The sequence below is a fragment of the Idiotropiscis lumnitzeri genome, chromosome 6 (genome assembly GCF_059441095.1).
Source record: "Idiotropiscis lumnitzeri isolate Australia: NSW breed Sydney's pygmy pipehorse chromosome 6, RoL_Ilum_1.0, whole genome shotgun sequence".
NCBI classification, from domain to species: Eukaryota; Metazoa; Chordata; class Actinopteri; order Syngnathiformes; family Syngnathidae; genus Idiotropiscis; species Idiotropiscis lumnitzeri.
Window position 1 is genome coordinate 2,849,737 of NC_142396.1, and position 27,825 is coordinate 2,877,561.

The window sequence follows — 27,825 nt, forward strand, 5'->3', positions numbered from 1 at the left end:
GTTGTCATCTGTTGGAATTTAGTCACCAAGCAAATGCAAATTACTAGGGAATAAACCCATGATTAACTAAACATACCCATGCGTTTTCATTTTTAGATTTAAGAAGAAAAATGTTCAAATAAAGATTCTACAACTGATCCAAATTTTCTCGGATAATCTCAATTCTCTGAAGTTCTGGGGTACTTTTCTTATCCTCACGAGGACCCACATCCAAGATGAATGATGAAAGAGGAAGCGCCACGAAAATGCAAGCCTCACAATATATCAGGTACCCCACACTAGACAGTTTGCAAATGTCATGTTGGTTGAAATCGTCCTTCCTCTGTGTCCAAGGTCCAAGGTCCCCGTCCGGTCCCGAGGCTTGGTGTCTTCCGGCATCCTGCAATCTTGCCTTCAGGGTGGTTGTGCGTGGATGTCCAGGTCTCAAATTGTGAGCCCTTTATGTGTGGGCGCTGCGACTGGGTACGATTTCTTTATATGGGGCCCAAAATCCCTGGCAGTGCCTCTGTGAAGGAGTAATTCTATCAGGCCGCATCAAAGATCGTAAGTAAGTGTAAAGGTGACTAAAGTAGAAATCTTGCAGACTTTATTATCAACAAACTGCTCATGTTCAAACCTGTACACAACAAACAGACCAAAAAAAGTAAGTGGACAGAAGCAAACAAAAAAAACAAAAATCGCCTTTCACAAAAACATTTTGTTCAGCACAAAATAAAGCTGGTCTATTCCCCACGACAAGAACCATATGGAGAATGAGGAAGTCAGCCAGTCTCCCGTCACACGCCGGCGTCCGCTCCGATGATGGCACACACGAGTCCAGTCAACGACATCCGCGCCATCCCAACGTGGTGACGTCACAAAGCGATAGGACCTGACGGCGAGACCCGAGTGTGACATCACTGCGCAGTGATGTCATCACCCGGGCTGCCGGGAGGTCCGATGCCTTGCCGCGATTGCCCACACACAGACCAGAACGCCAAAACCAAACGGCGTCCACCTCGCAGCCGGCCACCAATCCCACGTCAAATCGCTTCCGAGACACCAATCACATCACAAACTCCGGTCCAATCAGAGCAGAGGACGTTTGTTGGCGGGCGTGCGGCGGGAGCGCACTCAAACCAATAAATAAGACTAATCCAGCTAACTAGCGACTGTTTGATACGAGTGTGCAAGGATTCCAGCGTGGCCTCCACGATAGAAATAATCTTTTTTGTTTTTCTCCATGTCTTCCTGCAGTGTGCTTGCCCCGCCCCCAGTCGGCATTAGTGCCACGCCACAAATTATTTTACAACTAATAAAACACGAAAAAAAAAAATTACCCCCCCCCCCACCAGCCTAACGGTGACATCCAAAAAGGGACGGCGGCACACTTGTGTCACCGCACAACAACGTCACCAAACAGCGTCGCAACTCCACTGCGTAGCGACGTCAAACGTTTTATTTTATTTTGTGGCTTCGCTGTGCAAAGACACTTTCTACGCAGCGATGCCACAACAGTGTGCAGTGACATCACAAAGCAATGACGTCACAGCAGTTGTGTTTTTCTTCTTTTTCCTGATTTTGTCTTTATGACTTTTTTTCTTTTTTTTTTTTTAATGACAGCTCTGCGCAGTGCTGTCTTTATTTCGGGACAGTGACATCATCCCGCTGTGACAAAAATGCGCAGTCCGGTGCGCTGCTGCCACACAAGTGATGTGGGACAAAAAAACCAGGGCAGCTCCGGCCGTCGGGCGTGCCAGCGGTGCCTTAAAGCAAAACAAAAGCCAAGTTAAAGAAGAATTAATGCAGCTGGGGAGGTGGCTGGCTTGACACCGCATGCCTGGCAGTCCCACGGCAAGTAATCAAACACACCTCACACACGCATATGGAATGGGGCGTAGTCATTGCAGCGCATCGCCGACGAGCAGGTCATGCGACATTTTTCTTTACATTTTTTATCTACATTTACACGTTCAGTTCCCTCACGTCTTTGCCTCCAAGCCCCTCAACTGGCGCCATGGCCAGCGAGGGGGGGGAAAAAAATAAAAAATACAAAAAAAATGGGCGGGTCCCCTGGCAGTGGGCGGGGCTTTGAGTGTTCCGAGCGGGTCTTTGAGGGGCGAGGTTCCTGCTGGGGGCGTGTCCAGAGCCCGCCGTGGGCGGCGTCTACCTGTCCTTCAGCTCCTGGGTGACGCGTTTGGTGAACCTTCCGCACAGCAGGCCCATCAGGAAGAGCAGCGCCACGCCGCCGCCCATCACAGTCAGGATGTAGTTCTTGGACGGGGACGTCAGCACCTGCGCCGCCAGGTCCGAGAAACCCTCCGCCGGCGCCACCTGCACCACACGCAACGTCAGTCGCACGCAAAGGAGCACGAGCCCGGCCGAAGCGCCGTCACGTGGCTTCATCACAATTACAAATTGGCAGGAGGGCCGAGCGATCGGCGACGGCCAACAGTTTCAGGACCATCGCGCTTATTAGAATTAGAAATTAGAAATCCCTTTATTGTCATTGTACTCAAGTGTGCAACGAGATTAGAGGGCTCCCCTCTCCAGTGCAATACAACAATAATACAGACAAATATATAAATTAGATAAATAAATAAGAGTGCAATGGAATTTAGTACTGATCTGGGAGCAGATTAAAGCAAACCAACACGTCGAAAATCAAACCTATTTCTCTCTTTCGGCCTCGCTTCTCGTGCCGCTCTTTTTCACTTTTTAAATACAAACGCATGCCAGCATCTCCTCCTGCATTTCTCATTATGACAACGGATACTGACCTCTGTTGGTTAAAGTTAGACATTGCACCCTATTAATAAAGATGTCCTTTATTAGTCCCACATATTTTTTCTACCTGTATTGTAACACCAAGTAAAAACAGTTTTAATATTTTGCCAAATTAATATTTTTCTTTTTTAAAAGATGAAGTGCTATCTAGATTTCAGGACAGATGTTTAAAAACAAACGCAACCAAGAGCAGATTATTTTAAATCAATATTTTTTCTGGCCTACAGCCCTGTGACAACAGCATCAAGGTGCAGATACGTCTTTAAACGTCGAACCCAAAGGCAACGTCACTCCGCCGTGATGTCACAAAAACTGCAAAATCATTGCAGTGTTGACAAAAGCGACATTGCGGCGCATTGACGTGATGAAACGTCACACTGATGTCTTTTGGTGGCGTCACTGCGCAGCGACGCCACAGCGCAGTGACATCCCGAAACGATGAAGTCTTTTTTTTGCCACTGCGCTACGGAAATAAAGAAGCTTTGTTTTATATGGTCGTCCCGCCGCCGCCAAAACTACCTTGGCGGCGTAGCTCCACATGTCGATACGGTCCTGAAGTCTTTTCTTGCACTCGGGCTGCAGACGCACGCGCTTGTCCTGCAGCGCCTCCATCAGGCACGACATCTCTGCACACACGCCACAGCAAAAGTACAAAATTCGCCATCTTAGCAGGGTGGGCAAACGACGGGTACTGTTGGCCAGTTGAAGAGTTCAACACTTGACATGACATGACATGACACGGAGATAGCGAGCGCCAATCATTTTTGGGCCGATTCAAGATCTCATGCCGTCAAAGCCAAACTAAAAAAATCCCACTGATTAATGGCGAACATCGATCACGAATGACTGTTTGACATCAATGTGGTGAAAGGAGAAAGGCAGATTTAAATCACTAATATTGGTCCTACAAAGCCTCTTTGTGATGAACAGCGAGGGCTGGGCGATATGGCGGGAAACTATATCTTGACGCAAGTATCTCATATTGTTCGGTTTCGATGTAGATCATATTATTATTATTATTATGATTGTTTTTTTACTATTGAAAATAAAAAAAGGGGAAAAGGACTGAATTCCGATTAGTTTTATTTTAAAATGGAACATTGAACCCTCAAAATGAACGAAAAAAAGTCAAACACTCTGTTCAGTCTCAATGAAATCCACAATTATTTCAACGTGCCGCCTTGATTAAGGCTCGGAGTGTCATCTAGAGATCAATTGATTTGATAAATTAGCGATACCATTTTCTATTGATATCGCCTAACTATCGCGATACATATCGATATCCGATTATCGCCACGACCCAATGAACTACTATACAAATCAACTTGACGTATTTAACACCATAATAAATTTTGATGATCATGACTGCAAATATTGATTTAATACCTATTAAGACATTGCCTTCGATTCATGAAGTCAATGCCTCCCAAGACACTTGAAGGAATTCCGCTGAGGTGAAATGAGATCATTTCCGACAAGACAGCTGACGATCTCTACCGGAAAACTGATTTGCTACAAAAAGAGTGTGTGTGTGTGTGTGTGTGTGTGTGTGTGTGTGCACTCACGGCGACCCTTGCCAGGCGGGATGGCAGCACAGTGATGTTTGATGTCGAGTGCGCAGGCCGTGTGCAGGACAGGGTCCACAAAGATGTCCGCCTTGCTCTCCTTCAGCATATTTAACACCTCCTGAAAGTATCGCAGGGGGAAAAAAAAAAATTAAAAATCCCAGTTCTGACTTTATCTACTCTTCTATGTCTTACGGAAAATGAAACGATCCTTCACCACAAGCTTGCTTGTTTTTTTTTTTTTCCCCTTCTAGAATTTTATAGCAAACATGCATTGAAAAATCTGCATCAACTTCCACTTGTTTCTTTACAGGTCACGTCAAATAAAGTGCTTTATTTTCCTTTTGCCATAGTGTCAATTCCCAACATGTGGATGAATGCGCAACGGGCGTCGTGTGTTAAGTTATGTTATTCTAACAGCGCAGGTGCGAGAGTTTGTGAGGTACCGCGAGATGTGGTGAGGGTGAGGGCGCTGTTGGAGAATGTTGCTAATGTGTGTTCGAAGTGAGTAAACAGAAGTTTTTCTCTGAATCCTCTCTGCTTATTGAGTTAATATTGGTAGCAGAGGATGGCTGCTGCTGGCAATTACAAGATTCCACCGCCATTTGGCGAGAAGACGTCCTATGAAACATGGAAAAATGAAATTGAGATATGGAGAAGAGTCACCGACCTCGAGGAAAAGAAACAAGCGCTAGCCGTTACCTTGTCGCTAACTGGAAGAGCGAGGGAAAGTGCGCTGGAAATTGCCGCCGATGGCTTGAATTCCGACACTGGTATGGCTACACTCTTGACAAAGTTGGATTCGGTCTTTTTAAGGGAAGAAAAGGATCGACAGTACGAAGCGTATACGGAGTTCGATGGCATTTCAAGAGAAAGCAGTGTGTCCATGGTGGACTACATCGTCGAATTTGAGCGAAGGTACAACAAGGTACGTTCGTTTAAAATGGAGCTCCCGGATGCCGTCCTAGCCTTCAAACTTCTAGATACTGCTGGTCTCAACGTAAAAGATAAACAGTTAGCGCTGACAGCTTGCCCAATTGTTTCCTTCGGCAACATGAAATCTGCTTTGAAAAGAATTTTTGGAGACGTCACTTCGACACAAGAGGGCGCCAGCAAACAGCAAATGAGGACAGACAGTGAATGTGCCTATTTCACGAGATATTCATTTAAAAGTGAAAGCAAACCTCAAGCCGCCGCGCAAGGAACGAATCCCATTGACAAACGTGGCAGAAGAACGAGATGTGCAGTCTGTCAGAGTACATTTCACTGGGCAAAAGACTGTCCACACAGAGGAGAAAGTGTCAAATTGACAAAAGATGAAGGACAAAAGGAAGATATTGAAGAATGCAATATCACTCTGCTTTCCAATGAAACGTTGTCACATGCTGAAATCTTCATGGTGGAAGCGCTAGGATCAGCAGTGATTGACACAGCCTGCACAAGAACAGTGTGTGGTGAGAAATGGCTTGAAGATTACACCAATGGACTGGCACAGAGTGAACTCGACAAAATGGTGGGTGAAGTCAGCACAAGGCCATTTAGATTTGGTGATGGCAAAGTAGTTCACTCCACAAGAAAAGTGACCCTTCCAGCAAAGATAGGGCAGACCAGATGCAAAATAGAAACTGAAGTTGTTCCAGCAAATATACCAATGCTTTTGAGCAAGGCCTCACTGAAGAGAGCAAGGGCTGTATTGGACGTGGCGCACGACAAAGCAACAATGTTTAAAATGCCAGTTAAACTTGAGTTAACATCTTCAGGGCACTATTGTGTAAACTTAAGAGATGATGGTCATGATAAAGAGAAAGCAAGTGAGCCTCAGACAATGAGCGAAGATGAGGTTCTCATCGTTAAAAATTACATGAGTGTGAAAGAAAAGGAGAAGATACTTCTGAAATTGCACAGACAGTTTGGACATGCCTCAGAAGAAAGGTTGCTGAAGTTACTGGCTTGCTCGGGCACTATAGACAAAGAAAGCAAGGTAATTCTCCAGAATATTGTCAAGGACTGTGAAACATGCAGAAGGTACAGCCGACCAAAGCGCAAACCTGTTGTAGGACTTCCCATGGCTTCAACTTATAATGAAACTGTAGCTGTTGACCTGCATGAACTTGAGCCAAATGTGTGGTATCTACATGCTATTGATCACTTCACTCGCTTCAGTGCAGGGGGCATCGTCACCACAAAGAAACCAAAAGAGATTGTGAGACAGTTTATTCACTGTTGGATCAGTGTCCATGGCCCGCCGCGCAGGCTGTTCAGTGACAATGGAGGTGAATTCAATAATGAGGAAATAAAAGATATGGCGGAAAAATTTAATATTGAGATCAAAACTACTGCAGCCTACAGTCCATGGAGTAATGGCCTTTTGGAAAGGCATAATCGAACTCTCACCGAGATGTTGCTGAAAGTTAAAAAAGACAACAACTGTGATTGGAAGACTGCACTTGATTGGGCACTAATGGCGAAGAACTCCATGCACAACGTACACGGGTATAGCCCCTATCAACTAGTATTTGGCCAGAATCCAAACTTGCCCTCAGTGCTCATTGATAAGCCCCCAGCCCTGGAAACAAATGTGAGCTCCTGGGTAGCTCAGCACATCACAACTCTACATGCAATGAGAAAAGCATTTACAGAGTCAGAATGCTCAGAGAGAATCAAAAGAGCCCTGCGCAAACAACTACGGCCCGTCGATGACAAGTATGACACGGGAGACAAAGTCTACTATAAGAGGGTGGACTGCAATGAGTGGAAAGGACCAGGGGTCGTGATAGGCCAAGATGGTGCTGTTGTATTTGTAAGACACGGTGGAGCATATGTGCGAGTGCATCACACCAGACTGAGAAAAGTAGATGATCCCTCAACTAAAGAGGTGGTGGACGTAGACATAGAACAAGAAATGGACACGATTGTAAATTTACCAGCGACGGCAGCAGCAGATCTCAGCGGATTTGAAAGCGACAATGAGAAAGTGACACACATGAACAATGGACCTCAAAGTGCTGATGGTAATGAAGAACTCCCACATGAATCAGAGTTGAATGCAGGGAGGAGCTTTGATCGATCTCAGGTGCTGCAAAAGACTACTTATGAAGGACCTAAGCTCAAGACTGGCCAAGTGGTCACCTATAAAGACAAACAAAGTGGACAAAGTTGCACAGGAACTGTCCTCAGCCGAGCTGGAAAAGCTACTGGAAAACACAAAGACTGGTACAACTTGCAGTTCAGCCAGCCTGCAGAAGATGCTGGCACAACAGGATCAGTAAATCTTGGAGCAATGGATGGTGTACATGTATTTCCATCAGAGCAGGCAGAAGCATGTGCAAACAACGAAGATGTGTTAGTAGTGCAGGAGGACATTTTTCTTGCAGCTAAACACGAGGAAATCTTAAATTGGAAGAAAAACAATGTATTTGATGAAATCACAGATGAAGGTCAGAAATGCATCTCAACAAGGTGGGTGTGCACACTTAAAGAAAATGCTGCTGGTGTTATACCCAAGGCCCGCCTAGTAGCAAGAGGTTTCGAGGAGATAAATACCAAGGACCTTCCCAAAGATTCACCCACATGTGCCACAGAGTCTTTGAAGATGATCATGGCCGTCATATGTCAAAACAAGTGGCAGCTGAATTCAATGGACATTAAATCCGCCTTTTTACAAGGCAAGACACTAACAAGGGACATTTACATCCGTCCTCCTCAGGAGGCACAGAACAAAGGAACTGTGTGGAAGTTAAATAAGTGTGTTTATGGTCTGACAGATGCTTCTTTGTACTGGTATAATAGAGTCAGAGACATCATGCGACATTTAGGAGCCACTGTATCAAAAGTAGATCCAGCTGTGTTTTACTGGTTAGATCAGTGTGGTCAGGTGACAGGAATCCTTGCATCCCATGTCGATGACTTTATTTGGGGGGGCACAAATGCATTTTCCACAAAAGTCATTCCTCAGTTAAAAACTGCCTTCCAGGTTGGTAGGGAGGAGAACAGCAACTTCAGCTACATAGGAATGGAAATACATTCTGTGCAGGATGAGATACAGGTACAACAAAATATTTACATTAAAAATCTGCAAAGTATCACCATTGACCCCACTAGAGCAACACAACGTGAAGCACCACTGACTGACAATGAAGTAGACCTACTCAGATCAAAGATAGGACAAATATTGTGGGTAGCGAGGCAGAGTAGACCAGATATGATGTGTGATGTTTCTATCTTAGCATCTAACACCAAACATGCCACGGTTCAAACTCTACATGGTGCAAACAAGCTCATTAGGAAACTTAAATCAGAGAGTGTCAAGTTGCGATTTCAGCACCTGGGTGAGAACAGCTCTCTAAAACTTATAGTGTTTAGCGATTCCTCCATGGGAAACCTCTCTGATGGTGGTACGCAGGGTGGGCATTTTATCATGCTCATGGGTGAAAATGGGAAGTTCTCACCTATATCATGGCAGTCAAAACGTATCAGAAGGGTTGTGAGGAGTAGTTTGGCAGGGGAAACGTTAGCTCTTGCAGATGGGATAGACAGTGCCATTTTTCTTGCAACACTGTACTCAGAAATCACGACTGGTGACTGTTCATGCAGTAGCATACCCATTGTATGTGTAACAGACAATCATTCTCTACTGGATGCAGTCAAATCCACCAAGTCTGTTACAGAGAAAAGACTGCGTCTTGAAATCAGCAATATGAAAGAGCTAATGCATTCGGGGACCATTGAGCAAATTATCTGGTCAGCTACCAAAGAACAACTTGCTAACTGCTTAACCAAAACAGGGGCATCGGCACTTGGCCTCTTGAGAGCTCTCAGCGAAGGTGTTTACAATCTTAAACTGTAAATGTTTCTCTAGTACTGAATTTGAACTGTACTGTATTTTTGTTTAACTGTATGTTCTATAGGACACCTATATTTTTGTTAATGCAACACAAAAAAAGAAAAAAGGGGAGATTGTTAAGTTATGTTATTCTAACAGCGCAGGTGCGAGAGTTTGTGAGGTACCGCGAGATGTGGTGAGGGTGAGGGCGCTGTTGGAGAATGTTGCTAATGTGTGTTCGAAGTGAGTAAACAGAAGTTTTTCTCTGAATCCTCTCTGCTTATTGAGTTAATATCGTGTCTTTGGAAATGTGATGATGAAGGCCTTCCATGTAGGCTCCTTTCTTGTCAGATGCAAAAAATGAGAATGACGCATGTTGACTCTTTCTCGGCCGGAAGTAGCTAGTTGGTTATTCTTAAAAAAAAAAAAAGGGGGTCCTAAAAGTAACTCATTTGTCAACGCTGACTGCACTTTTGCCGGCAGCCATGTTGTTAGTGGAAAGTTTCTTTCAACTAAGAAGCTACTAAGAAAAAAAAAAAAGCTAATCGAGAAACAGCCCATGTTAGAATCTCCCCGCGTCAGCAGAGGACTCATCACCTTCTTGCATGCGTCCTGCTTGATCTTCAGCAGGTTGACTTTCAGACATTCCTCCACTTGACCCGTCTGCTCTTGCGCCGCCGCCTCCTCAGGACACAGACGCGAGATCTGAACAAAAACACGCAAGATACGCGCTAGCTTGGTACGCCGCTCAGTCGGATGTCAAAAAGGCAGACGGTGGGACGGTTTTGCAACCTCCTGAGTGCAGTGGAGCTGCAGCTGAGGGTCCAGTCGGTAGTCCAGCGCCGACTCTTGCAGGATGACGCGGATCTGATCCTCGCAGTCGGACGACAGGCGCTGACAAAACGCACACGCGGCATCAAGACGAGAACGAAAGAGACAATGAAAAGCGTTCGGCTTTGCTCTGACCTGGTCGGCGTACTTGAGCTTGAGGCAGGCAATGACTTGTCCTTCGAGCTCGCCGTCGGCCGTGGCCGAGTTCAAGATGCCCTGGCAGAATTTGGGAATGTCGGCTTTGCACGCCTTCCTCAGAATGGGGTTCAGACGGAAGTCTGGCAAACAAACGGTGGAAATCCCAAACAAAGACTTTCAATGGAGTAAACGTGGCCGCAATGCTTCCAAAAGCGACGTGACGACTGCTTTATTGCCGCATGCAAAGGATGTCAAGTGGAAAATGAATTAGATGACTTGAACAAGAATGTTTTATTGCACCAACTGTCGCGAGCTCAAACCCACGTCCCATAAAGCAGTGTCGTTTTTGGGCAGGCATTTTTCATTTCGTCAGTCATTTGGACAAAAATGCTTGTTAGTTTACGTCACATTTAGTTCGTCCTACTTGAGACAGTTTTAGTCGACAAAAACCCCAAAATGTTTCAGGCTTTTTTTTTTATAAAAACAATTTTTTGGGGGGAAAATGTTTCTTATAAGTGATTTTAATAATGCAATACAATGTTTAGTTTTTTTTTTTTATTACTATTGTTTTAAATGTTAATATCATACAGAATGTCAAATAGTAGAGTCGTCATTTCTCACGGGCCAAATATAATTACATTGCGGGCCAAATTTGGCCCACGGACCAGACTTTGACACCTTGCTCGACTTGAACAAGGAATAATTTTTGGGACATGGTAGACCTTCTTGGCCGAGTGTGCCTGGTAAGGCTCAACCGCTGTTTGACGAGCGTGTTAACTGAGAATATCGTCTTCTGGTCGTTAATGTTTGTAGAACAGACATTCAAGGGGGGAAAAAAAAACAAACAGTTTGGACGGATCTTTTCAAGATAAAATGTGACCAAAATCCACCACGTTTGCTTTAGCTCAACCGCGTGCTTGCAGGGCCGTACCCGTGTTTTGCGTGATCTGCCGCTTGGTGATCATCTGCTTGCACTTGGGATCCATCAGTTCGCTGTTCTTGTTCTGCTTGAGACACTGAAGGACGTTCTTGCCTTCAGACTCGGAGCAAAACCGCTGCGAGACGCGCACACCAACCGCACGTTACAAAATGACCCGAGCCAAAACGTGACCGCGTGTGTGACTGACCCTGATCATGTGCTTGCAGACCCTCATGAGCTGATAGTCCAGTTCGGGGTCCGCCATCTCCACTTCCTGGAGCTTGAAGATCTTCTGGCGACAGCGCTGAGTCAGCTGACGCTTGTTCTCCTTCAGACACTCCATCACCTTTGCACGCACGTCACCACACGTCACATGTTGCCGTCTGTCTCATCCCGCGGGCGCGCGCATTTGCTTACCTGTGCGTTTCCAAAGGCCACGTTCTGACACAGACGGCCGATGTCCTGCTTGCACGACTCGTACAGTTCCGGTTCCAGCCGGATGTCTTCAGACTGTCGACAAATCGCGGCAAGTCGTCACGGGTTTTGGCCGCGCGCGACGAAATTGCTGCGCCGCGTCGCCTTGCTCGTGACAACACGGGACGGCGGCGTCACGGCAGTGCCGCAAAGCGCAACGTCGCAAAATGGCATCGACGGTCGCAGTTTTCGTTTTGGCCGTTTGTGACGTCACATGCGAAAATACACGGGGGACATGAAAGTTGGCGAGCAGCGCGGCGCGGCGGACGTACCATCTCCACTTCCTCCACGCGCAGCTGCTTGCGACACTTGACGGACACGCGCTGCTCCTTGACGTCCTGCAGGGTGTCGTTCCTCACCGTGGTGCTCAGACACATCACCACGTCCACCCTGGCAGACACGTGAGATCACGCAATCCATTGGCTGTTCGAGATCAGCGGTGGGCAATGTGCGGCCCGTGGACCGAAGACTGCCCACCATGTTCTTTAATGTGGGCCACCCAATTATTTACATGATCATATTTCTCACATGAATCAAGCAAATGTTTTAACTGATATCCATTCCATTTAAAAAAAAAAAACTTTTTTTTTTTTACTTGACAAATTATTATTTTATTTTTTTTAAACGGGTAATGCATACCAATTAATTTTGGGGGAATAAAAATATTACTAAAAACTTTATTTAGAGTGTATTGTGAAAAACTAACACCTTTGCTTTAGATTTTCCAAAATAATGCTACACAAAAATGACAAAAATTAAGAAAAAAAAATCATAATGCCTGTTAATTTTGTTATTGAACCCGGTCATTTTCTTTTCAGGTCAGTAAATCGATTGCAACCGGTCTGTTCTGCTTGTCTTCAAAACCAGAATGTTAACAAATTAAGTACAATCTGACGATAACAATGACCAGGAAACATTATACATAATTAAATATATATATATATATATATATATATATATATATCCACAATTCTAAATATAAACAACATTTCAAAATAAATGTAAAATGGAAATAATGTTAAAAATAATTGGCTAATTACTAAGAATAGTTCTGAATATGAACCATTGGGAATTCTTTTATTTTGTCGCTGTATTGCTTCAACATTTTAATTTTTTTTTTTTTTTTGCTCTCCTTCTCTACATATGATGTGACCCATCTGGTTCCAACACCAGATTGCACATTTGGCATTGATGTAAACGCAGCCTGTGGGATCTGTTCAAGTCCTGAAAACAGGACAGGATTGTCTCTGTCCTCAACCTCCGTGAGTTGGACGTGCGTGCGTGCAGGGGTGCGCGTGTGTGTGTGTGTGTTTTCCTGGCCTGAGCAAGCGGGGTAGTCTTACTTCTTCTTGATGTTGGGACAAAGTTTTAGGACGTCCTCCTTGCAGGCCGTCTTGAATTTGTAGGAAAAGCGGAAGTCTTTGACCTGGATCTGTACACATAAAAGACGAAAAAGAGGCTGTTAGAACGCCCTGACAAAATGTTCGCGCTCGAAAACTGCGTTTCAAAAGAAGGAAAACACGTGGGACAGCTCAAATGAAAAAGGTAACGCATGTACGGAAATTGAGATTGGTGCCTCACCAGCTGGAAGTGCGTGACTCCCACCGAGCACTTGTCATTCATCTCCTTCTGATGTTTGTTGCGCACCAAACACTCCATCAGGTCTCCGGAGTCGATCTGGTTGTCGGCCACCTCCTGAGAAGCGGACGCGAGTGGCGTGTCAACCACTCGATGACAACATCAGCGGCGCCGGCGGCCGGAAGGAGAAAACTTACGTGACAGTGAGCCTGGATGACGGGCTCGCAAGCTCGCATTAGCAGCGCCTCGATCTGAATGTCCTGACGACGCCACACGCACACACAGGCATGTCAATAGGGTGGCCACAAACGGCCTTCAAACAAAGTAGTGCTCTGGCGCTATCGCGTGGCACACATGTGGGCGTCAAAAATGCAGATCAATAGGGATGCACTTCCCGCGAGAGAACAAATGAAACAAACCTAACACTGCGCCATGTCTCCGCCCCAGCACACGCATGCACGTGGCTGGCAGTTTGGAGCCTACCTCGGACTCAAGCTCGGTCAGGTTTCCCACCACATTGCGGCATTCCGGGACCAGGTCCTCCAGGTGGTCCTGAAGACACTCCAGCTCCTGTCCCGCCTCCGTCTTCTCGCTGCACCACTTGCCCAGGTCGGTCATGCAGCGCCTCTGCAGCTCGGGGTCCAGCTTCACGTCCAGCGCCCTCTGGTGGAGGATCCGCTGCACCTCCACCTTGCAGTCCCGCGACAGCTGCGGCACCAAGATTCACATTCGCAATCACAACAAGCAGAAAGACACGTTCCACACTCCACCGTCCCCTAGTTCCGCTCACCGCCAGCTCACGTAAGCGCCGTGATTCCACAGAACACCTGAGCAGCGCCACCACTTCAAATTGAACAAATACAGTGGTGCTTTAAAATACGAGTGCCTCAATGTGGGAGTTTTGAGATATGAGCTCACCTTGGCATCAAATTATTATATATTTTTTTTCTCAAAAGTCTGTCGATGCAAGGGAAAATTGGCTTCAGACCCCCGCCACTAGGTGGCAGCAGCGCACTTCACAGCATCTGGGCATGACCCGATTCAAATTGCTTGCTTTGCACCGCGAGGATCAAACCAGATGGTGGCGCTAATGCACCTTAAGCTGTTTTTCCATCCATTCGGATCAGGATCTCGAGTCGGGTTGGCCTGCCAAGTGTTTGTGTGAGTGCCTCGGCCTGAGTTGTGGCCTTCAACAGCTCATTGCGAGTGTTGTCATTTTGTATTTGACAAACATCACAGGGCCAAAATTGCTCCATTTCATTTTCACGTTCCATCTGAAGCTCGCTTGCATCTCAGCAACGTTGACCAAGCAACTGCCCGACGGGCCACTCGTAAGTAAAAGCACCAGCGGGTCGATTGGAACGCATGACATCATTTCAGAGAGGAGCTTAGCGACCGTTGGTCACAGGACAGTTGAGCAGTTCACCACCACAATTACGAGTCAACCATTGATTTCCCAAGCGTCAAAATGAATTTGAATTCAAGCCACCATTTCCACACCTACACAATTGTTTGGGGGAAAATACACCAAAGATCCTCTTTGTCCACATGAGAAGTCAGACGGAAGAGCATCTGAGCCCATCGGAAGTCGCAGTGGAGAATGACTTTTGGACATTGTTCACGCAGTCAAGTTCTCCTCCAAGTCGTTCAGAAGCCACGTAAAACTTGATTTGAGTTCGCGCGTGGACAAAAAGAAACAAATACAGTTCCCCAACCCGCAGATATAGCGCGATTCATCGTTTGCACACCCGCTATAATCACCGAGTGTAACGCAAAGAAATTTAGAGAGGAGCGCCTTCAGTGGACGCAACATGTCCTAGAGTTGTAGCCGTGGCTACGCACGGGTTCATTTTTTTTTTTTTTTGTCTTCTAGGAATTATTTTTGTTCTCATCAACTCATTCACTGCCATTGACGAGTTTAGAAGCCAAAAAGTCCAGTGATGAGTTCAAGAGTATGTTTCTTGCAGAGCTCACGCCTTGCCACCCAAATACTCCTCAAGATGCTCAGACTCGTTCCGACTTCTCCATTTGAGGCGCCACCGATTTGTGCGCAGCCCGACTGGAGATACTTCTTCATTTTGTAGGGGATCGTTGGTCCCCGTCCCATGACTTCCGCTTAAGCCTTGAATCGCCCCTGCGCCTTTTACCTTGTTCGGGGAGGGGGACGACAAAGGGTGGAAAAAACAACGCCCCCCAAGGAACGAGAACGCACTAGATCCGCTACGTCATCATTTGGAGCCGCGTGCAGGTTGTGTTGCAAGCAGACGCGACATTTCTTCCTCGTCATAACGACATGACATTGACGAAACAATGAAAAACAATTCCCAAGCAGCCGATCCTCGATGCGATTAGCCCCGACCGCGTGCCGGCGAGCGTTAAACAGCAACTTTTAAAACGGGGCGAATCACAATCACCTCCAAATCGCTCAGGAATTCTCGAGTGTTATTGCAACGGTAGTGCGCAAGCTGGCCTCTGACAAATCAAAACGCGTCATTGGAGCAAATGTGTTGAAAGCGTGAGCGAGGCGTCAAACTGCCGAAAACACGATGCTCTGTCTTGTGCAGATTTTTCACCTGCAGTTTCGCAATAAACGGGAGGGGGTCACCGCATATTGTGTTCATGTGGCTGGCATCATCATCATCATCATCATCAGTTGAGCAGGAAGTACTCACAGTGCTGTTTTCTTCTTCAGTGACTCCGACGGGGCGCTACGAGAACACGTGATGGTCAATGAGCGTACAAGACACGGACGGACGCTGGCGTTCGAGTCAAGTCAAGTCAAGTCAAGTCCATTTTATTTGTATAGCCCTTAATCACAGACAGTCTCAAAGGGCTTTACATAGCCACAATCGACATCCCCGATCTTATCCCCCAGGAGGGCTCGGAAAAACTCACAAAACCTCATTAGGGGAAAAGTGAGAAACCTTGAGAAGGGACCACAGATGGGGGAATCGCCCTTCCAGGATGACCAGGCTGCAATGGATGCCAACTGGGCAACATTTGACACATACGGTCCTCGTACAGCCTTGGGTTGCTAAGTTACGTCCCTTAACCCATTTGTTGAGGCAGATGCCAACATTTGGCAGAATAAAATGACAGTTTACTGATTCACAAGTCCATTAAATTAAAAAAAAAAAAAAAAGACTTGACTAGACTTGACTGTTGCATGTGAAAAAGCCCAAGTTGTAACCAACAGCAAGTTGACTTACATACTGACTCAAATGACCGTTTTGACAATGACGAGCGGGACCCTGGCATGTTACATACTTCAACAAAGTACAACCGAACTCAGTTTTTCTCCCACTGCCTTTTTAAGAACACACACTTGCAGACTTGCTAGCTTATGTTTTTGTGTGAATGGATGCTAGCGTATGTTTTGAGCTCGCGTAAGTTTTAGCATGCCCAATAACACGGCGTGTCGTAAGCATGCGTTAAATACAGAAAAGCACCGGGAACTGAGAATGCGACTTTTAATACGGTACATCTCATGGTTGTGAAAATAGGGTGCATCTTTTTATTGGCCAGACCGATTATCAGGGGCCGATATTTGGTATTTTGCAGATTATCAGTATCGGCCTTTTTTTTTTTTTTTAACTTTCAAGGCCAATAAATTAGAAGATGACTTATTTTGACTCGCTGCAGTACACTTGTCTCTCTCCTTCTGCTGTGCTGGTGGCCTTGCCTGCAGAAGCACATTGGCCTGCCCACTGCGCCATCTGATTGGTTCCTTGTGCAGTGGGTAACAGCCAATTAGCACGAAGCTTCCTGTTTGCTTTTTCACCTCCAATCACACACACTACGGGAGAGGTCCCGCGAGCAGAGGAAGTAAAGGCAACAGACTGCTGAAATTTGGATAGATGTGAGTCAACTACTCACAACTAATAAAAAAATATTTGCCCTTCTTTTCATTGACATGCAGCTGAGCCTGGGAGCTGCTTTTAAAATAAGTTTTCAATTTTCGAAGATCTAAAAAAGCTTCATCATGTAAATCACTGAAGTTGTTTAGTAAACATGTGCTTAAAGGCATTTGAACTAAGTCAAGTTTTGGAGTTTTTATCTTTCAAGATTTTGACCCCATTTTGCCCCGTTTTTAAACTAATAAATATCAGCTTCAAATGTCGGTTATCGGGCTCCGTGATTACTAATAATCGGTAGACGCCTTGAAAAAAAGCATACCTTTAACAGTTAAAACACTGTCGACTCAGAACATGAGACGTCTTTTGCAGTACTTAGTTCTGAGAAAATTTGCTTTACAAGAGACAGAAAAATCGTAGAAGAGAGAGAAAAATCTGCCAATTTTTGTCTGTTTTGTCTGAGGCTTTAACGTGTTTAAGGGAAAAAAAATAAATACAATAAGCGGCAAAAAATCCATCCCCTTTGGCCCACGCGACTCACTCACCCTGCGGCCCTGCTCCACCGATCGGTAGGCGTGGCGATACAAGCAAGAGAAGATGGCGCCGGGCGGCATCATCTCGCTGGTCTCGTTCCAGCCGAGCGTGTGGCAGAGGCGCGCCGCGTCGCCCTGACACTTCCTGTACATGATGGGGTCCAACCTGCGCACGGAGGGTGAGCAGTTAGCGGCCCGTTGGGGTACAAAAAGTTCACAAGGCGGGCCTTACTTCCAGTCTCGTGCGATGAAGTATTGCAGCTCCAGCAGCCGATGCTCGCAGTCCTCCACCATCTTGTCCGTGTACAAGTGCTCCATCAGACACGACAGGATCCTGAAAAATCAAGAAGGAACGCAACGTGAACGGGGGAGGCGCCAATGCAGACACGGTCGAATTTGGGCATTGGACAGAGCAGCCGGAGAAAAACCACACCGGCGCACGTCTCGGTTTCAACCTGAACCCGAAGCAATTGAGAGCCAAAATAACGACCTTGAGTCGCGTATGAGCAATCAACACAGCCATCTCGACAGTGCCACCCCGCTCCGAGCTCATCTGTGAATTTGCCTCAAGCGACAAGAATCTGAGAAAAGGCGGAAGCGCTTTCAAATAAAGTACTGTAACAAGGCACTTTCCAGATGGTGCGGTACGAGGATGACTAATTTTGTGAATAAGGACGGAGAGGCGATGGCGGAAGGTTGCCCATGTCGAGAGCGGAGGACGGGGCGGCAAAATGGAGTAAAGTGCGCATCTGTGCTTCCAAGCATCCACAAACAAAAACTAAATCAGCAAAGTAAAACACACAAACGACGCACCCAAAGAACAATCACAAAACTATCACACACACACAGCGCCGGCGAGGCTCTTTTTCCGGCTCCTACAGGAACTTAAAAAAAAAAAAGAAAAAAAAAACAAAAAAAGAAGAAAGTGCGAGCCTGACATGGGGTCGCCATTGCGGATGTGCTTGCAGGCCGTCTGGATGACCGACTCGCAGGCCTCGTTGAGCGCGCGGTCGATGCGGTAGTCGGCGCCCGGGTCGGCCTCCTGGATCAACGTCTGCAGCTGCAGGGGGGGAGGGGGCAAACACACACAGACACACACACACACACCCACGCACACATGCACAAAAACACAAGACCAAGACAGGATCTTCAGCAAGGAAGAGACAATGGCGGACGGGAGGCGCAAAAGTTGAATGGAGGCCAGCCGACTGCTCATTTGATGCCCAACCGAAACATTCGGACATTCTTCAATCATGTGTGTGTGGCACTCGGATCAATCGGTGGCCGATGAGCCCGCGGCTCGTACTCTGCGGCCTGCCGCCAACTACAGAGCCGTCTGTATGCAGTCCTCTCTCCTTCTCTCCTTAACGCTGCACACAAGATACACACTAAACCGGAGAACTAAATTCTAATTTTTGTTGGACGGTGCAAAAAATGCACAACTTGAATGAATATCCTGTTTTTGTAGAATAAAAGCATGCAAGTTTGCACTAAATGAAAAAAAAGAAAAAAAATCTGTTTCATCAACTATTTGAAAGAATAATTGCCAAAATGATCAGCGAGCAGCGCTAAGATTGAAAACGGCGGCGCCAAAACGGGATCGGCATCGGCAGCATAATCGGCGTCTCGATCAGAATACTTCAGTTTTTTGTTGTTGTTGTTTACTTTTGTGTGGCGTTTGCGTTGTTTTCTTTGTGTGCTTCATTTTTATGCATCAATGTGCATCTATACTTTTTGTGCTAGTTTGGTGTGTGCTGCTTTTGAGAGTTGTTTTTGTGATTTTGTGCTGTTGTTTTTTTTGGTGTGTTCATTTATGGATGTTTTAAGTGTTTTTGCGTATTTTGTGTGTTTGTTCTGCGTGCATGGGTTTGTGGACTTTGTTTGTTTGTGTTTTCTTTGTCTTCAGTCATTTTCGGGGGGTTGCAGATAAAAGCTTTTGGCTTCCATTGGACTCTCGCGGGCCCTCCAACGGCGGTGCGGCCGGACTGACCGCGTGCTGACAGTTGGCGTCGATGGCGCCCGCATCGCCGCGGCCGACCCGCATGAGGCAGTGCAGCGTGCGCCCTTTGCGGTGCAGACCCGAGCAGTGTCCCTCGATCTCGGCGCGGCAATGAAGCACAATCTCGGGACTCAGCGAGAAGTCCTCCATCAGCATGCGGCGGTAGTCCATCATCTCGCCCTGGCACTCGCCGCTCACCACGCGACCTTGCCGCAAACACAAAACGGACGTTTGAGCGAGGGCTCCGGCCACACGCGGGCGTGGCCGTCTCCGTCGGAGGGCGGGTACCTCGATGCACGGCCGACTCCAGGCACAGCAGCAAGTAGGAGAGTCGCGCCTCGCGGGCACGGGGCATGCCGCTGTCGGCGCTGCAGCGGTGCTTGCGCAGGTCTGACTTGCAGGCTTTGGCAAGCGAGTAGCTCACTTTGTAGTCCTGGGCGATCAGCTTCTGTCTGGTGGTCAGCGCCTCGCGACACTGAACGGAACGGCGGGAACACGCATGAGCCACTCGTGTGCCGCTCATGAAAATGACGCAAATGTACACACTGCAGATGAAAGGCTTTACGTGTCAACCCTGACAGCGTTGAGGCTCGCATTATTGGATGTTGAAATGAGATCATGTCAGTGGCGGGCGGTCAAGACCTTCATACATAATCGAGAAATCATGAGCATATTTTTCACATTGATGTCATATGATACGCTAGTGTTGTTTTATCCAATCAGAATTCAGCGAGCTCGTGTTGCCAGGCAGATTTCACGATATCAGTGGCAAGCACTATTCATCCGAGGCCTGCAGATAAAATCGTGCGGGCGTCTCTTCTGTGTGAATGAGGCGGTTTGATAGTTGAGAGACAATTGCGACAGCCAATCAGATCGCGAGTTGATGACAGTGAGGCCTTCTCGCTGGCCTTTCGCTGAAAGTGACGAACGTGGCTTGTGATTGGATACTCACTCCAGGGTTCGCGGTTAACTTTAAAAACTGCTTGCCCATCGGGCAAGTGCCACTAAAATTTGCCTTGCCCGAGTGGCCAAATTACTTGCCCGACTTGGGCAAGTGACAATTTTTTTTCTCTAAGAACAAAATGTTTATGGTTGTAAAATGTGTGCCACAAATGTAAATAAACATATAATCTGATAAGCATAAATTAATCTTGTTTTCATCATCAACCATGAAACCCTGCTCACAACAGCATGTATCATCCTGTGCAGTTATTGAAAATGTTAATTGTAGTTTTAATAATCAACAAATCTGCATGTTAAATTGGGAAAATGATATTACAGCAATCCAGATTATCAATTTTAAATCCAGGAGAGCCTATCAATTGAGTAATCACATGAGTAAATTATGAGTGTGGGAAATTTGTGTATTCCTTTAAGACCAGTGCCTGTGGTGCTGCCTCCATAAATGTCATAGCATAAACAGAACACAGTCACTGACACGATGTCAGGTCACATCATGGAGCTAATGAATTAACAGCCAATAATCAAATATTGCTCCCTTCCTTACTCACAACTGAATTGTCTACTTAAAAATATTCGAGCTATTTTCGTCATGTCAGAGGAATCCGAAATGTTCGGATTTGAACGAACTTGTCGCCACTTGTAAACATGCGCAGAAGGTAAGAAACTTCCGGCTGTCAATTTTCGGCCGAAATATCGTAGGTTTTTGTTGTGTTTTTCAAACTTCAAATGAGGATGCAACTACAGCGAGTTCCAATACTGCGGCATTTATTGACGTTCACTTTAACTCGACATTCACTGAACTAACTGATCTCCGTAGCGCCCGCCCATTGCCCCCGATAAGGCCAATGGGCCATACCACAACACAAGGGGGTGTCTGGGTTAAACCATCACCATACAGTGCACACAAACAGATCACGCCACAGTTTTCGTTGAAATTAAAGATATTTGGCTGCTTTAAAAAATGCTTGCCCGGTCGGGCAAGTTGCCCATAATTTTACCTTGCCCGTGGCCAAATTTCACTTGCCCCGGGCAATCGGGAAGGGGTTAACCGCGAACCCTGCACTCGTGAGGGGGGCCGCGCTATGCGGAATCAACACAGCCGAAAGTCATAACTGGCGACCGTTGGAAAATCTATTCTTGCTTTTTTAAACCACAATGGCCAAAGGAGGGAAAAGTGTGCATTTAATTGCAGATACACTCGTGAGGCCATTTTCAAGACGGACCTTTCAAGAGAAGCTCGGTCGTCCAACACTCGCTCAGTCCGGTTCATTATTTGTCCAGCCATGGTGGCATAAATTGATGCTAATATGGTGAGAATTGATACAAGTCAGACCAAGTCAACCTTCACCGAAAGCCAACGTGTGAAATGCACGGCCCGCCACTACATGATGTAATGTGGAAACTAATTCCTAAATTGATTTTATTCTGTATTCTGAATGGGAAATACGTTCATTTTTTTTCCGTGCAAGGAATAGAAATTTTGGGGCTGGCAATTGCAGATTTGGGCCAAAGATGCTACTCACCCTTTCTGACATGGCCTCCTCAAATTTGTGGTTGAAGAGACACTTGTAGACGCGACCTTCGCCAGCCAGCGTCTGCACAAATACACAAAAGCACACATGAATTAAACACGCACACAACTCAACCTTACACACACAGGTTGAAATGAAAAGCTCTTGAAGTTGACTGGCAGACAATTCGTCTTGAAGCAGGATTAAAAGTACAAATTCTTCCAGTGCCAGGTCTTTTGGGGGAGCGTTGAAATTAGAAATTGCCACCAGCTGACAGTAGCTTTGATCTTGACTGCAAATCATTAGTTGCGAAAGCCGTAGAAGGCGCGGGAGCTCGGCGGACTCACGTTCTCGCAGAAGCGTTCTCGGTCGTCCCGGCAGGCGAAGTAGAGATAGCGGTCCAGATGGAAGTCGTCCGAGGAGAGCTCGGCCACACGCATGATGGATTTCTTGCACTCGTCCTTGATGGCGTGCGCCCCCGGCCGCTCTTCGGCCTCCCGCACCAGGCCCTTCTCCAGGCACGCGATCACCTCGCCCTGCGAGTGAACGTCCTGCAACGAAACACACTCACCTCAACACCGACACTTTGCGGCTCCACAAATAATGCAAAAACATATTTTAAAAAAATGTCGACAATTTGGCCGCAGAGTCGAGGCCGGAACGGTACGGAGATTGCTGCCAGAGGGCGGGGGACTGATTGGCAAAAAAGGGTCAAGTGCCCAGCACTGTGAAAAACCTGGCCGTTATCTTATTTTTGCATAGATATCTGTTGCTGTCAGATCTAAAGATTTTCATGGATGTTTTTTTTTTTTAATTTCCAAAATTGACCTCCCGGAGTGACAAGTCAAACGTTTGCACGCGTTTCCGTGTGCTTCTCAATGCCAAAGTGCGGCGCATGCGAGAGCGCATGCCGCCACGCTACCTTGTCTCCTGAGCTGATGCTGCCGCAGTGTAGCGTGTTGATGTCATCGCGGCACTTTTCCATGAAGCCGCAGATGAGGTGGTAGTCACTGAAGATGATGCTGGTCATCTTTGTGATGTACTGCTTGCACTGGTAGTCGCTGATGTTGCCACGGTGGTCCACAAGGCACGATACCAGGTACCCTTTGCCCAGCTCCTCCGCCGCGCACTCTTTAATCTACAGCCCAACAAGCACAAGTGCCTCGTCACGCCATCTCCACGCAAAATGGTGCAAGTACGGGCAATATATCAACATGGGGGGGTTGAGACGCTCTGTTTTCTTATCAGGCCCGGCGAACCGCTGTCATGTTTACTTCATGAACTGAGGGGTTTAGCTCCAAGTTAAAAATTGAGTTATTCTTTTAAAATGACAAAAAAATTATATTCAAGTGGCCCGTAAATAATATATTACACATTGGTTTAACATTTATTCATTTAACAATGCCAACACCGAGGGACAATTTAAAGTGTCCAATCAACCTGTCAAGCATGTTTTGGGAATGTGGGAGGAAACCGGAATACCCGGAGAAAACCCACACAGGCGCGGGGAGAACGTGCCAATTCCACACAGGAAGGCCGGAGCCCAGGATTGAACTCACGACCTGTGCGCTGTGAGGCGGACATGCTAACCAGTCGCACACACTGTGCCGCCGTGTCTGAATAGTTATAGTCTCTAATCTCGTTGAGTACAATGACAATAAAGGGATTTCTATTCTATTCTATTTAAATTTTAATAAAACAACTGAACAATTACTAATTTTATGAGAACTATTTTACATTCATTGATTTCCTTGTGTGTTTTTTTTATTCATTAGTTGGTTGCAAATACTATTTTTAAAAAATGCCCCGAAAATTTTGCATATAGTTTAAACATGAGGTTAAATAATTGCTTACTTTTTAAGTATAACGCAAGTGAAATACATTTAACCTTTCCGTCTCCAAAAGAGCTGTTTGTCTCTCCTTTTAGCTCACAAACACTATATGTCAAATTGGCGAACCTGACACATGTATTTATGCATGCTTTTAATTTTTTAAAATTAAATTCTCATTTTTTATTGCTTAATTGTCAATACAAGAAAAACATAACTAAATTTATACACAGTAAATAAAATAATTAACATATCATAACTCATACAATGACAAGGACAAGTTTGTCCAAAAATGCTTGCTCCCTGACGATGATACAAAATTAGTGCCATTTTTGTTTAAAAAAAAAAAAAAAAAAAAAAAAGGAACGAGCCACCCCACGTCTCTTTTTTTCGTGTGTGTGTGTGTGAGTGTTTTCCCAGGCATAGCGTTGACGCCAATTGGACTGACCTCTGAGATGGCGGACCTGCACACCTCCACGGCCACCGACTCAAACTTGGGGTCGGTCGTCAGGTTGAGCTTGTAGTTCCACAGCAGCTACAGCAGAAAAAAAAAAGCCATTTTGAAAAAGCGCCTTGCAGTCGGAACACAGTTCACACATGCACACTTACGTGGCTGCATTCGGCTGCAATGTCCGTTTCCTGAAAGACAAAAAAAAAAATAAAAACTTACTGACTTTCACCTGGACAGATCTCTCACTACTTTTTCTTTGGTCTCCAACCCACAAAATATGAAACTGCTTACTCTAACTTCATGACTTTCATCCAGAATAAAGAGACAACTTCTGAATTCTGACTGCAAATGTTAGCATAGTTGCCCCAAAAAAAAAAAAAAAAAGAAAAATGTGATGCATTCTCTCAATGAGGCATGTGCCAATTTTATCCTATCCACCCCCGCAGAAAAAAAAAAAACACACCAAAATCATTCAGCCTTAATCACAAGCGTCACCTCCTTCGCTAAGTCACATGACAAGCTCATGTTCCGCCGTGTGCGTCAAACATCTTCTGGCCACTGATCAGAACGATAAGTCAACACAAACAAGGTCACAACAGCGCACACAAAACCGGCTCAACCGCAGACATAAAAAAAACAAGATGAGGCACCTGACGATCAAGTTGTCGTAAACAAAAGAATTGGAAGAAGCGGACGATTTTGAGAGCTGCTGGAACGGCCTTTGACGTCATACGCCAACAATGTTGGCCAAGCCAGTCGGACGGCATCTCGTTACGCTTCAGGAAGACGCTCATTCAAAAATCGCCTTCACGAGATTCAGTTATTGTCATCACCAGCTCCCTCCTCTTATTACACAAAGCAAGTGTGTGTGTGTGTGTGTGTGCGCGTGTGTGCGTGAGACGAAAGTTCAGAAAAGAAACAAGCCTGTAATTTTGTGTTGTGTATTTTCATCAATGTGATGAAATCTTTTCGACAATGTGAGTAGAGGCCTTCTCTCCACCCACTAAAGTCTCTTTTTCTCCCCTCGAGACTCCACGTACACCAAAGTGCAACACACACACACACACCCACACACACACACACACACACACAAAATGTGCATTTAAAAGCAGTGAGATGCTGCGCCCGTCCGCCACATTCTAACGCATTGCTAAACGGGCTCCCAAATCAAATGCATGCTCAGTTTATAGCAAAAAAGAAGGGGAAAAAAATAAACAAAAAAAGAAAATCACAATTATTTTTTTCATATTGTCAATTCAGAGTACTAGAACATGGATCGTACATATAGAGTACAATTTTAAAACAAAAGATTTCCGCAACAGCACAACAAATATTGAAAAATAACTAACACAGGGATGGGCAACTTCAAAGCTGGAGGGGGCCACCTTTTTTTTTTAAACCATACTACAGAGGGCGGGCCACCACACACTTCCTAATCAGACGCAAGACAAAAAAATTTAAATACGGAAATAATACATGCACACGTGCTGTTAACATATCTAATTTTCGATTATACATTTTTCAATGCGCGCTATAAAAAGATCAGCTACCCAAACCCAACAAAGCTCTGAAGCAAACAACAAAATAACGCAAGAGTGTTATTTTTTTTTTCCCAGCTTGCAAAATGTGCCATTTAAAGATCGCACAAAACCACTGAGCTGCAAATCAAGGTTGGATGCAAGAACTCATTTTGTGCTCCCCCCAGTCAAAGAAAAAAAAACAACTCACTCAAAATTGTATTTAATTAAATTATTGAGCTTGTATTTTTTGTCCTAAATATCATCCCGAATCAACAAAAAAAATAATTATGCCTACTCACGTACTAATGGGGGGATATAAGGCACACTGTGAGCGCAACGAAGCCATGTCGGCCATCTAGTGGTGAATGGTGATGTTGCAACTAAAAACTACAGTCGACCCCTGCATATTTGCAGTTCGGCACCCACGGATTCACAATTTTTTTTCTATATTTTTTTCATATTATTGCTTTTAGCTATGACGTGACGTGCGATTTTGAACATGGAAATAGTCTACACACGGACTCTTCAATGTAGCCTGACGTCAGAAAGATGGGATTACACGCCACCAAAATTCATGTGGACATTTCTACTTACGCATCAGTTCAATCTCTAAAATGATTGAAATGAAAAGTTTGCCCCCTCAGTGGGAAGGGTACAACGGGCAATAAGAGCGCCACTGCCAACTACCGGAGGGGATGTGCTACTACATGAAAAAAAAGCATGTTCCCGAGGGTCATGTTCCCCATTTTCCATTGGTTGACGTGGGCATGAGTAAAAATGTGCACAAAATTTACAATTTATGACAGTTTGGTGGCATTCGGTGACATTACACTCCCCCCCCCAATCAGCGTTCATTTTTTCCCCAAAGAACCCTTGCGGCTGCTTTGACACCGAACCATCGAACTGCTCGCCACAAACGAACTACTTTGCTCGGATGCTATTTTTTCATGTTCCATTCCTGTCATGAAATCGCCCAAAACGGACTGCTCATCTCATCGGCTCGTCTGCGGTTGATTCGGAGGATACATTTTGCCAAATGTGGCTTGTCCTCCGTTTGTCACCAAGCTTTTTCCGGCTCCCGACCGTGGTGCTTTTTCGCCCAAATCGGCGACGTTTCACACACAGTCAACCATTAAGAGACGCCGAGAGCAAGGCAAGGAAAGTACTTGGTTGGAAAAAGCAGTACGCCGAATACAAGGGCGCAGCGCGTACGCCGGATAGACACTTTGAACAAAGTTGCCCGCTCGATGACAATTGCGCAAAAGCGCCGAAAAGTCCGAGTTGACCAAATAGCGATCGGGGTTCCGCGTGACGTCCACTGTGGACGTGGGTTAGCAGGTGGCTAACAGAGGCAGCTAATCTTGAGCTGGCACTCCCCGCTCACCGCTTCCCAAGCACGGAACGAGCAGCAACCAACCTCTTTCTTGTCCTGCAGGCACTCGAGCACCGCCAGGTTGTTGTTCCACGTCTCCTTGGCGCACAGGCGCGTCAGGTCGTCCTTGCACACTCCCTCGTCGGACAACTTCCAGACCGGGGAGCGCTTCCGAGACGCCGAGGCCCCGCCGCCGCCACCGCCACCGCCCGGGTTCTTCTCAGCAGCTGCTCCCGCGTTGACCGCGCCGGGCAGGTTCTGCAGGTTGGCGGCGACGGGCCACACTTTGGCCGGGCCGTTGCCGTCCGCACGACACGGCCGGAAAAGCGACAAGACGCACAAGAAAAGCAGGAGGTGAGGAACACGTATGCAGTCCGCCATCTTCAGCCTGCCTGCTGCTGCGTTCAGGGCCGCTCGGGAATGTTGGCACGCCGGCCTGTTGGGAAGAACCAAGGACCGACGCTCTCAATTGGCTCAGCGCGACGCTCTTCTGGGGGGTTGGCTGACAGTGGGCGGCTCATGAATAATTCATGAGCGCATGTGGGTTCAGGCGGCGGGTCATCCAATCGAGAAAGGCGGTGCAAATGATTTATTTCTCACTCTGGCAGAATTTAAAAACTTTCTCTTTCAAGTTCCAAGAGAGAATGCAAAAAGTTTGTAAAGCTCTTCCCAGTGCCTTATAAAAAATATTACAAAATGA

General features: G+C 46.2%; 1 protein-coding gene across 2 annotated transcripts; it reads right to left on the minus strand.

The window, feature by feature from the left end:
- Positions 1–571: 571 nt before the first annotated feature.
- Positions 572–27,601, minus strand: LOC148334527 (Golgi apparatus protein 1-like). Of its 2 annotated transcripts, XM_088298132.1 has the most exons (26): positions 27,171–27,601; positions 24,392–24,421; positions 24,231–24,317; positions 22,876–23,091; positions 22,301–22,504; positions 21,966–22,037; positions 19,768–19,954; positions 19,471–19,685; positions 18,419–18,540; positions 17,713–17,814; positions 17,493–17,646; positions 15,766–15,801; positions 13,577–13,801; positions 13,291–13,353; positions 13,097–13,210; positions 12,859–12,947; positions 11,788–11,905; positions 11,459–11,551; positions 11,250–11,387; positions 11,054–11,177; positions 10,120–10,262; positions 9,946–10,047; positions 9,751–9,858; positions 4,332–4,452; positions 3,286–3,392; positions 572–2,313 (listed from the first exon to the last, which is right to left on the minus strand). In XM_088298132.1, exons 1-26 carry the CDS (start codon positions 27,504–27,506, stop codon positions 2,146–2,148), a joined length of 3,474 nt encoding a protein of 1,157 aa, XP_088154258.1. In that variant the 5' UTR covers positions 27,507–27,601; the 3' UTR covers positions 572–2,145. The 2 variants fall into 2 exon arrangements, with proteins under 2 accessions (XP_088154258.1, XP_088154260.1); XM_088298134.1 differs by lacking the exon at positions 15,766–15,801.
- Between the last annotated feature and the right edge of the window lie 224 nt (positions 27,602–27,825).